Genomic DNA, 12,262 nt, shown 5'->3' on the forward strand with positions numbered 1-12,262 from the left:
AAAAATATTTCACATAGAAAATTGGCATGTGAAGTGGCATTTCACGTCCTTCGTAATGCTCCACTACAGTAGAACTAGTTGTTCTCTAGAAGATGATGCATCAATGGGCATGTTGATACTTGGCTCTGGCCACAACTTTTGCAAACAACAAACCAACTGAGCAGCCAGCATAATCCAGGCGGTTTTAAGTTAAAGTAGTGACTATAAGCCTGTCTACCACAAACTATACAAGAGAAAGTTTTGATAATAATGTATAACTACAGGAAATTAAAACAAATACCTCTTCTTGTTGGCTTACATGTTTTACAAAAGTTGATGTTTAAACTTTTAATCTTTCCCAACACTCTTCTTGGTTTGGTTTATTATATTATGCAGTCTCATAATAGGAAAGGTGCTTGCATGCTAAGATGTTCACAGTATCCTTAAATGTCGTTGAATCTAACGAAACTGGCAAGGTGAGATCTGATTGTGAAATAGGATCTGAGAGGTCCTGCCGCCCGACTGAGCGTGTGGTGACAGGTAGTTGTGAGAGTGTAGGCTGCAGGCTAGCACACGGCACATCCTACTGCTAACAGACTCACCCCGAGGGATTTCTCAACTTTTACCGGCTGGATTTTAGAAGCTTTCAAATAAGTTGGAAAAGCATTGTTACTGTAACCAGCACACACGCAATCTTCGTGTCGCATTTAAGTCATGAATTATCTCTTTGTGACTTGTGTGTTAGTCACCCCCTCAAACACAGATAGTGACAGATACAGGGAAATGATTTAAGGTTTCACTGAATTGTTATCGCCTGTAATTTACATAGGAAATCTAAGAGTAAAATAAAGTCCTTTGTAGTAAGTTTTTTAACAGTCGTTCGAAAAGTGCCACAGTCAATCAAACATGCAAATTGTATTTGACAAAGACTGGCTAAACAGAGTGAAGATGTATCATCTGTTTTAAACAGTTCTAGCTTGTCAGGACTTGTAAAAAAACAGCCGACTGTGGTCTTCTCTGCAGTTATAGACTGGTCAAATATTTCACTCATCATAGCATGGTTTACCAGTCAGAAATATTAAAATGCTCCTTTAAACACATGTCCTTTCTTTTTTTACAGGTCTGCGGGTCCATGTTGAGACGGTGAGAATGGCTTTCACAGACACGGCCATAATTCTCACTGTCGTAGCAGTCCTAGCAACCGTAATCAAATGTCAGGGAAGTCTGCTTAAAGACACCTCTCCGCTGAAGTTCACCCATCATTTGTATAATGCCAGCATTTATGAGAACTCTGCCCCCAGAACCTATGTTGAGAACCCCGTACAGACGGGCATCATACTATCTGATCCCTTTTGGGAGATCAAGTACAAGATTGTGGCTGGTGATGATGACGGCCTTTTCAAAGTAGAGGAGAAAGTCGTAGGAGATTTCTGCTTTCTAAGAATCAAAACCCGAACCAGTAACTCGGCTGTGCTCAACAGAGAGGTACGGGACATCTATACTCTTACCGTGGAGGCCACTGAGAGCACCTATGACAACAAGGTTAGAACAAAGGTATTGATCCAGGTGCTTGACACCAATGATCTGAAACCCCTCTTTTACCCAGCCTCGTATCATGTGCAAATCAAAGAGGACACACCAATCAAGTCGAGCCTTGTGAGAGTAAGCGCAACAGATGCTGATATTGGCAGCAACGCTGACTTTTATTATTCATTCACAACCAGATCCCACCCCTTCGCTGTCGATCCATTCACTGGGACCGTTTCACTTGTCAAGAGACTTAATGCTAGTCAGAGAGACCAGTATGAGCTCACTGTACTGGCAGAGGACAGAACAAAGAAAATCTCTGGCGTGCAAAAGTTTGGGAATGTTGCAACAGTTGTTGTGAGCATACAAAAGGTAATAGAAAACTTTACCCTTATCACACCCATCAGCGTTGCATATCCTCAATTGGATGATGGCACAATAAGCGTAAACGTCAAGATGGAACCCAAGGAGAGGGAAAAAACGGCGTCTTTAGGTATAGTTGAAGGGGATCCAGTAAAGAGCTTTCAGATTGTTCCGTCTGCTGTGAGGGATGGTGGCTTTGAGCTGGTCTCAACAAAACGGATTGAGTGGTCTACAAATCCATTTGGATTAAACATTTCTCTTCAAGCAAAAGACAAAAGTAACCCCCCATCGCTAACGACGAAAAAAAATGTACACATCTTCCACCTCAATCTGAACCTCTGAAATTTGAACAGGAACACTATCGCGTCGTCCTTAGCGAATTTTCTCCACCACAAAGTCATGTGGTTAGAGTGTCTGTAGGTCAGAATGTCAAACATATAACCTTCAGCATCAGGAAAAACCCAGACAGCCATCAATTTAAAATCAGTGCCAAAACTGGTGTAATCGTAATAACTCAGTTTCTTGACTTTGAAACGCAATCTCATTATGAGTTTGAAGTCATGGTAAACAATGTAGAAGCGTTAACCCGGGTCACGGTAGATGTAATTGATGAAAACGATAATGCCCCTAGTTTCACATCGCCCTCATACCAAACTTCTCTTCCTGAAAATGTTCCAATCGGAACAAGCATCTTAGCCGTCTCTGCCATTGATATTGACAAAGATAACAACGGTTTTGTGACATATGCAATAGCAAACACATCTCCCGTGCCTTTCACTATAGACCCATTTACCGGTGTAATTTCTACCTTTGATGAATTCGATTACGAACTCATGAAGAGGTGGTACCACCTCAGAATCTGGGCATCTGACAGCGGCAGCCCTTTTAGCAGAGTGAGCGAATGTTCAGTAACCATCACCATGACCAATATCAACGACAACGTTCCAGTTTTTGAGCGGGTGGCGTGCAATGCCTCCATACCCCGAGACTTCGCGGTGGGGGAGAGCATTGTAGAGATGTTAGTACTTGATTTGGATGAGCTGCAGCAGGTTATGTACATAATAGAGTCTGGAAATGATGACGGATTGTTTGCTATTGACCCTGTTTCTGGGACCATTACACTTGCTAAGGCCATTCCCTCCAATAATGTAGAAGCGGATAATTCTCTATATATACTTAAAATAACAGCTACAGATGGAAGATACAAGGCAGATTCCAACACTGTAACAGTGCGTATCACAGCCAAGGGAACTAATGCCACCACATATTGCAAAGACACAGGAATTAATAAGCAGCGGACAGAGAAGCTTATCGAATCATTTAAGCCTTCACAATCTGTCAAAGACGACGAGTTGATCTCTGATGTTCATATAATTAACCGCCACTCTCCAAAGTTTATCATGGGCACACCAAGCTCGATAGACATCAGGGAGGACTTTGACCTCAACGGGTCTGTTTTGCACTTTAATGCCACTGATTATGATTCCGGCTTTAATGGAAAGCTTGTCTATGCAATTTCCAGTGGAAATGAGGATGGGTGTTTTACTACCGACATGAACACGGGTGACCTCAAGGTCATTTGTGCACTGGACAGAGAGCAAAAAGAATTTTACATTCTGAACATCACAGTGTATGATCTAGGCTCTCCACAAATGGCTATATGGAAGTTGCTTGCCGTCAGTGTTTTAGATGCCAATGATAATCCGCCACAGTTTTCTCAGCCAAGATACATTGTAAGGATCCCAGAAGACACAGAGGTTGACAAAAGCATATTTAAGGTAAACGCAGTAGATTTTGACGCTGATGACAATGGGAAGTTGAAATACTCACTGCTAACCTTCACAGATTTCTTCAAGATTGATGAATTCACAGGGGAGGTGAAGGTAATTGGGCATTTAGATAGAGAAAGCTTCCGTCGATATGATCTAAAAATTGAGGCTCGAGATCAAGCCCAGCAGGACCCGCAGCTTTTCTCATTTGCAGATCTGGTCGTTGTGCTGGAAGATATTAATGACAATCCTCCTAAGTTTGCACCCACAGTCGTCAAGGTAAAAGTTCCTGAAGATGCTCCCTTAGGCACGGTGCTGTTATGGGTGGAAAGTTTTGACCTAGATCTGGAGAGCGGAGGTCTTATAAGCTACAACCTGGGAAACAGTGAAACTGGAACGTTTGTTCTCGATACCTCAACAGGCTGCTTGACTTTGGAGCGTGAACTTGACTTCGAAAAACAGCAGTTGTATAATCTAACTGTTCGAGCTGTAGACCATGGAAAGCCCCGGTCTTTATCGTCTTCATGCTTCATTGAGGTTGAAGTGTTGGATGTCAATGAAAATCTGAACCGGCCTACCTTTACCCACTTTGTTCATAACGCAGTAGTTATGGAGGACGCTAACATAGGAACCTCAGTTTTGACTCTGACCACTGTGGATAATGATCTTGGAAGAGATGGAGAAGTCAGATATTACATCCATGATGGCTCAGGGCTTGGCGTCTTCTCGATTGATGAAAAAACAGGTATGTTTAAGGTTACAATATTTCATTTACATGCTTCACCAAGGGAGGAAAAAATACTATATACTGTGGATAATATTGAACCTCTAAATAGCTCAGTGTCAATACTCGTGTCTAAATATATCAGGAATTTAAATAGAACACAAGTACAAATTTTAAGCCAATCAATATATCATGTTTGTCTGTTTTATATTCTATACATCAGGGCATAACCCTATACACTATATAGTGTATTTACAGCCAGAGAAAAAATTAACATACTTCTCCAAATTGGTCTTTATTCAGCATTTCTGCATGTATTGTATCCATTTTATTACAGTGTCCGTGGAATTTCAACTAAAACAACTATGACATAACGTCAGCAAAAGAGAATACTGAGAGAATGACAAAGCACATGGCAAAATAAGCCTTTTTCATTTAAATCTTAATTTTTTCAAGTGCATGTAAAGACATTAGTTTGTGTTGTTTAAAGGTAAACATGAAGTAGTTTTTTTGCAGTAAAAAGATTTGAAATCATTTCTTTTTGTTGTTTTACCCACTTTGTCCCATTAAAATTTCTGCAGATTTATTTTTACAAATAGTTAAAATTTGATAAAAAATGTTCTCAGTAGTTCACAGAACAAGGCCAATTATTATCGTTTCACCTAAACACATACCTACTGTATAGCTACTAAATTTAGAAAAACTTTAAATACTTTTTATTTTTGAGTATATAGTACACATCCTACTCAACAGAACGTTGTTCTGTGGATTCCTTATTATTTTATCAATACTTCACAATTTTTAAAAGTACAGACGTCAAATGTTCTTAACAACAATTTTCAGAAATCCCAGAAAATAGATGGTGAACATTAAACAAAGCAATTGGACTTTAACAAGATATGAACAAAATCACCCATGACAGCATCTCAATTTACTGCAGAATGTTGTTATGGTCATTTCCTTTCACGTTCTTATTTCCCATCAATTCTGTTTCTGCTTTGCAGGTGATGTACGAACCGCAGCTTCTCTGGATCGTGAGGCTGTGTCACACTACTGGCTGACGGTTTATGCAAAAGATTTGGGCACCGTACCACTGCTATCCTGGACTGAGGTCTACATTGAGGTTTTGGATATTAATGACAATCCCCCTGAGCTCTCCGTACCTGTTTACTTCTCCTTTGTGCAAGAGAATCTGCCAAAGGACAAACATGTCCTCGAAGTATCTGCCACCGACATGGACAAGTCCTCCGAGGGCAAACTAACGTTCCAGATCCAGGATTCTCAGCGCTCGAATTTCAGCATAGATGCACAAACAGGTAAACACGTTAAGTATGTTGTTGATGGTGATTCAGCTCATGTGATAATACAATTGAGTAAACATGTCTAGGCACACTTTTTATGTAACGGTGGTATGCCACGTGAAGTGCACAATGAACAGTGTCTCTAATTACTGTGAATACTGTGATCAGTGTGGGTAATTTTGGGTCAACGGGTGAAAATAAGTTGTTCAGCAGGCACACAATCACAAAATGCAACACCTCTGACCCTTTTTGCAGCTTAACCTTGCCTTTGAACAGTAGCTATGAAAATTGGAACCGCATTAACCAGCATTGCAAGCTTACTCTTGTCTTTACTAAGTCTTGTCCCTTTGTTGTTTTATCTGCTCCACCCTGAGCTAATAGACACGAATTACGAAGCAGAACAGAGGGGGTTGGGGTGCATTAGGATACATCACACTGAAATGCTCTTGCGGCGTTTGTAGATGTCAAGACTGTACAACAATTCTTCATCTCTTTCACTCTTTGAGCGCTTGAAGCGAAAACATCTTTCATTAAACTAGTCTGACATTGAAGTATTACTCTTAAAAGAGACAGAGAGCTTTCTATGAATGCTGTATGGACGTACAGTAGGCTACAGTAGGAGAGGATCAAGGAGAATGCTAAATGAATTTGAAAGAGTAACTAAATCAACGCTGCATCTCAAATCAGCTGCAGAGATGACGACAAATCACACGTCACTTCAGTTTAGCTGTTTCCCTCAGGGCTGAGAGGAATGAACTTCTGTCTTCACGTCTCTCCATGTCAGAACAGGACGAGCACAGATGATTCATCACTAAAGAGAACACTGTGACTAAGCTAACTGCCTCAATAGCTTAGTGCCACAATAAGATCACATTTACGATATATTAACGGATATATATTCTAGAACGGCCATACAGATAAGACAAATAGTCCTTGGGTGGGTTGAGAATACAGCTTACATCATCAAATGCCAAATGCTCTGATTAAAACAAAGGGTGTTTGTGGTGATGTTTTCGAATTTATTGATTTATATCTGAATGCTTAAGCACTTAAGACATTTTAAATCTGTGCATTTTGCATCTATTGCACAGTTTCTATTGTAGGATTCCCACAGGTGGGCACTGATGTCAAAACCCTGCTTTCTGTAATTGCTCTTCCAGGATCACCTGCCTAAATAGAGGCTGTCATAAAATCTCAGCAGGGTTTGTTTTCAGTGGAGCAGAGGTTAAAAGACGCCGTAGGGGCTGTCTTCTCCCACCGAAATGACACTTCCGAGTGTTTCTTGCAGCGGTGCATTTTGTCCACTCCTAGGCTAAAATCCACTGTCATTGAGCACTCTTAACACTCGTAGATTGGCTAGAAAAGATATCTGAAAACCTCTCATGCTTATCCATTACACTGTTTTTTTGTTGCACTTCTCGGTTGCAGTGGCTCCACGTTGCTGTGGACGTGAATGATAAGCACTGTTCCCACGGCACGTATACCACAGGTTGACCTACAATAAACAGTTTAGATAAACATAAAAAAGGCTTTTAAAACAAAACCTGTGGGAAGGGAAAGTAAAATGGGGGGAATAAACAGGTGTGCCGTCCATCTAAAGGTTCTGTCGTTGCTCAATCTGTCTGTTTCTTTCCCTTAATGTTTGTTTAGGTGTGATCCGCACTCTCATTGCCTTGGACCGAGAAGAAAAAGCAGAGCACATTATTGAGGTCGGTGCATGTTTAATAGGTTATGATCTTAAGACCTAAGTCTTCATTTGGAGAACACTATGCAGTTTTAACATTGTGCTTAGGGTGCCGTGTGAAGATTTCACATTTTTGTATCGACAAAAATCATGTCTTTGTTGCCTAATAACAATTTTATGGGTTTTACTTATCTTTCTGTATTGTAGCTTATTAATTATTTGAGTTTTTTTAACACTTCAATACATTTAGACAAATAATCAACCTTGGAGCCAGTTCTATTCATTTCTTGCAGATTTCAGTATGCATGCAGATGTTAGTATTTTAATATCAGCAATGTCTTTTTAATTCCTTTCCATAGTAGCAAAATACTGCATCAACTTAAATTCTTTAAAATTAGTTTTTGCTTTAATAACAATATTTATTCTATACATGATAATTCAATCAAGTATATTTGTTTTATTCTATACATGATAATTCAATCAAGTATGTTCGTTTTATTCTATACATGATAATTCAATCAAGTATATTCGTTTTATTCTATACATGATAATTCAATCAAGTATATTTGTTTTATTCTATACATGATAATTCAATCAAGTATATTCGTTTTTTTCTATACATGATAATTCAATCAAGTATATTCGTTTTATTCTATACATGATAATTCAATCAAGTATATTTGTTTTATTCTATACATGATAATTCAATCAAGTATATTCGTTTTTTTCTATACATGATAATTCAATCAAGTATATTCGTTTTATTCTATACATGATAATTCAATCAAGTATATTCGTTTTGCTTTGATAATGCGTGCAATAGACGGTTTCGTCGGAAACACCCACTTGGCCCAAAGTTAACTTCGGATCTGTTTGGTTATCACTCTGGCAACTGGCTAGTTATATCACAATCTATTTTATATAAATTTTGTATTAATATTTTATTGTAAATTAATAAATAAAAATAAAATAAAACAACTCAACAGTTATAGATTCTTTGCGGAGGTCTCCCAGAAGTTAAGTTTGGCCCACACAACCTTGTTTACATTGTTGCCACTAAAACCGTCTATAGATCCTTCAAATGTCCTGTGCTTTACATGAACCAACCGTGTGATTTTCCCACCTAAGGAAAATGTCTGTTTGCCTCCATACCCTTGTTTAGGTGATGGTATCAGACAATGGCGCTCCTCCATTAAGCTCCACTGCCATCGTAGTTATTGAAGTCTTAGATGAGAACGATAACAGCCCTCGGTTCAGTCATAAGCTTTTCCAGGTAAAATTGCCTGAATGGGAGAGCACAGCCGAGCCCCAGGAGATCTACAGGATGGTTGCCCGCGATGACGACAAGGGGCCTAATGGGACTATTACGTACAGCCTGGAAGACAGTATTGGGGATCAATTTAATATTCATCCTCATACCGGAGTGGTGACATCTAGAGGAGAGTTTGTAAGAGGCAGCTACAGTATTCTGACGGTATGACATTAATATATTGCATTAAATCTTCTTCAAAATCCATACAAGATGCATGTATTTATATCTTAACTGTAAACTGAAAGATTACACTTTTTTATTTCGTTTTCTGCGATAATCTCATAGATAAAAGCAACAGACCAAGGCGATCCTCCAAGAATGTCTAAGGGCCGTTTGCATGTTGAGTGGGTTCCTAAACCCAAGCCAAACTCTGAAGTGCTGGCTTTCGATGAGCCCCCATTTAACTATGTGGTTATGGAAACAGATCCTGTAACGGATATGGTGGGAATCATCCATACTGAGATAACCAAGAATCTACTTTTGTTTGACATTATTGGTAAGCAAGACTCTCATTTGTTTCTCAAGATGTTTGTAAATTGACCGTTGAATGAGCGGTTTAGCACCGGAACCTCGCCATATATCAGTTTCAAATTATCTCCAAATCCAGCGTTATATCCACCGTTATATAACATCCGTCTCTGAAATCCTGTGAACAAACAAACTACTGACTTCTCTCACTATTGCAAGATTTACGAAATGCCGCTGGCGCCCACAGTGCTGCCAATCTTGATAAGCGGGTCTAACTATCGCTAGTCAGTTGGCGCGTGGGCGGGCTATTTCTTCCACCTTGCCGTGCTTTTCCGGGAGAATTGCCTAATAAAAGAAATAGCTCTTATGAAAAAGGGATCCAGACTTATAAAAAACTTTCCGGAACAGGTTGGAGTGATATGGGAATGTAGCTAGCTCAGAAATACAATGTTATACGTCTAACTTGTTTTTAAACAAGTTGACCATGTTAAGCATGAGAAGTCAGCACGTTTAACGGTTTTAATATGTCAGAATACATGACACAGCATGATACCCGATCTCTAAAGTCAAGATGAAATGATACTATATTTCTCCACTAATAACCGATTATTAGTCATATCTGCCGATTCTGAAGATTAAAGTTATATTTAACTTGCTGAATGTTATTAATTCATTGAATTAATATATTTTGAACTTCAAACTGGTGATGTTTCTTTGAATTTTCTATATACAAAGCACAAATTCATTGCCTTTTCCTGTCCTCTTTTGATTGATAGTTTTTAATACTGCATCAACCGATAGCTGATATTGTGAAAAACTGCTTTTATTGACCGATACTTGGCCAATATATCGGTGCATCTCTATTTAATAGCATTACTTTATAAAAACAGCTAAGCAAAAGCAAAGATTTTATTGAAGTCAAAGGTTAAAGAATGTAAATCCTCCTTTGGTGTGGACTGTCTTGAGCACATGGTAGAGTACAGGGAGTCTGGTGTCATTGTGATGTTATTGCTTCCCAACCTGGGATAAGATCTGTGCCAGAAGGCTTAGTGGAGCAACATTTCCTCAGATGACAAGCCAGAGCACTAGAGGAGATCCTTCCTGATAGCTCCACCGTCAGGTCCTACCTTCCCAATACTGCCTCCAGTTAAGCACTGACCTTCACTTTGCCTCCTGCATTCTTACTTGCAGCCCCGCAGACTCGCTCACAGATAAAAGAGGCGCGAGTGAAATAATCAGGACTATTTGAACTGTAGTAAGTCACAAAGTTCACCTGTTGGCTATAGAACTTGTTTTATCTAGAGGTTGCTAAGAAATGTTATATGATTATGGCAGAACCAGCGCTAATTTACACTCTTTAACATGCTCTTATGCACGAACAGCATTATCTTTTAATAAGGATACCGTGGTCAATGCGGTGAAACAGATTTTATGATGCAGAACCAGTATTACACTTTTCTCTGGATTTGTCATACATAATCCTAATTAAGTACATGATACAATGTACATTTACAATGACACATTGGTAACACTATACAATAAGGTTGTCGTTGTTTACATTAGTGAAGGCATTAACTATCATGATCTAACAATGAGCAACATAGTTTCAGCATTTATTAATCTTTGTTAATGTTAATGTCAAAATAATTATTCATGTTAATTTATGAGACCAGTATTAGACATAGCCCGATGATCTATACATTTAAAGCTTAATGTGTAATATTTAAGTCAAAAAGCCACTTTGAAACTGTAATCATATTAAACCAAAAACCCTTCAATAGGTGAATTTCTTACTAAACACCATCTGTTAAAGCATGAATTTACCCCCAATGTGAAAGACGTCTGCTCTTTTTATGCACATGCTAAATGTTTCCCTTAAAAAGTAGTGCTGATCTCATGTACACTGTCACTCAGGAGTGCCTTCCGGATGTGACCTTGTTTTCTGCTTTATACCCAAACCTTTTATAAAAAGATCAAATGCTCATGCAGGTGTCATGCAGATGCATTGTGTGAATGGTTATCACACTGTGAAACGTATGTGAGATCTGTGCTGGCACATCAAAGCTTTTGTTGCTCACGTGGGAATGTTATCCGGTTATTGTGCACTTAAGTTGCTCATGCTGGCTTTAAAGGGTTAGTTCATGAGAAATTAAAACACGGTACTTACTACTTTGCTTTTATGTGGTTACACAACCCATATGAGTAAACGATGGCCGAATTTTCATTGTGTGCGGAACTCTGCCTTTGAAGACTTGCATATGAATTATAGCATAGTTAAATCTTACTGTCACAACACCTCACATTACTTACTTTGCCTTGAATGAACGCGTACAGGTTCACCCGCTAATCATGTCAATCTAACCAATAGCTGATGTTGTATGTTAGGTGGTGATGAAGGACAGGACTTCTACATTGAGAAGAACTCAGGGAGCATTATCAAAGCCCGGCGTCTGAATGCAGCCGTAAAGTTAAATTACAACTTGACTGTCAGAGTCACGGATGGCATTCAGACTATAAGCACTCAGGTATGAGCGAGCATGTCGAATCCTTCATACACTGAGCACTCAATATATTAATACCATTTAACATTAATGTAATCCAATAAAATGCTATTCTGGGATTGTCCTTCAGGCCTACATTCAAGTAATAGATATAAACGAGCCTAGGCCCATGTTCCTGAAAAGCATCCATGAGGTGAGAGTGCCAGAAGACACAGCACCATGGAAAGAGATCCTTCACATCAGTGCCCAGGATGCAGACACCAACAGTGGACTGATTTACACCATCCAAAGTAGCCTAAACCCAGACAGCCATAAATATTTTCACCTGGACCAAAAAAGTGGTGTGCTCGTCTTGAAAGAAGAGCTAGACTACGAGACCATTTCGACTCACACTCTCATTGTGATGGTAAATGACTCTTGACTTAACTAGGCTCTTGTCTCAAGGTCGTATGTGAATGCTAATGATAGGTTTTTTGATTCATCTACAGCCTGAATTTTTTTTCTTTAATCGGCATCACAATGTCATGTCATACGATGTTTACAATGCAAACAATGATAAGAAAGGGAAAAAATCAAAGGAAAACTATAATTCACATTCTGCAAACATTCCAGACCTTCCAAAATTCCTAACTAA

The 12,262-nt window shown here is 39.1% G+C and overlaps 1 protein-coding gene across 1 annotated transcript in view; it reads left to right on the plus strand.

The window, feature by feature from the left end:
- The window catches only part of fat2 (FAT atypical cadherin 2), a 45,416-nt gene that overhangs the window by 1,441 nt on the left and 31,713 nt on the right, over positions 1-12,262 (plus strand). The window contains 8 exon segments of the mRNA XM_056768861.1: positions 1,100-2,187; positions 2,190-4,383; positions 5,367-5,678; positions 7,314-7,372; positions 8,510-8,821; positions 8,945-9,155; positions 11,513-11,652; positions 11,759-12,034. Of these exon segments, the coding sequence (XP_056624839.1) occupies positions 1,129-2,187; positions 2,190-4,383; positions 5,367-5,678; positions 7,314-7,372; positions 8,510-8,821; positions 8,945-9,155; positions 11,513-11,652; positions 11,759-12,034 (4,563 nt within the window). The 5' untranslated portion in view covers positions 1,100-1,128.

This window comes from Triplophysa dalaica, chromosome 16 (genome assembly GCF_015846415.1).
Source record: "Triplophysa dalaica isolate WHDGS20190420 chromosome 16, ASM1584641v1, whole genome shotgun sequence".
Lineage (NCBI taxonomy): Eukaryota > Metazoa > Chordata > Actinopteri > Cypriniformes > Nemacheilidae > Triplophysa > Triplophysa dalaica.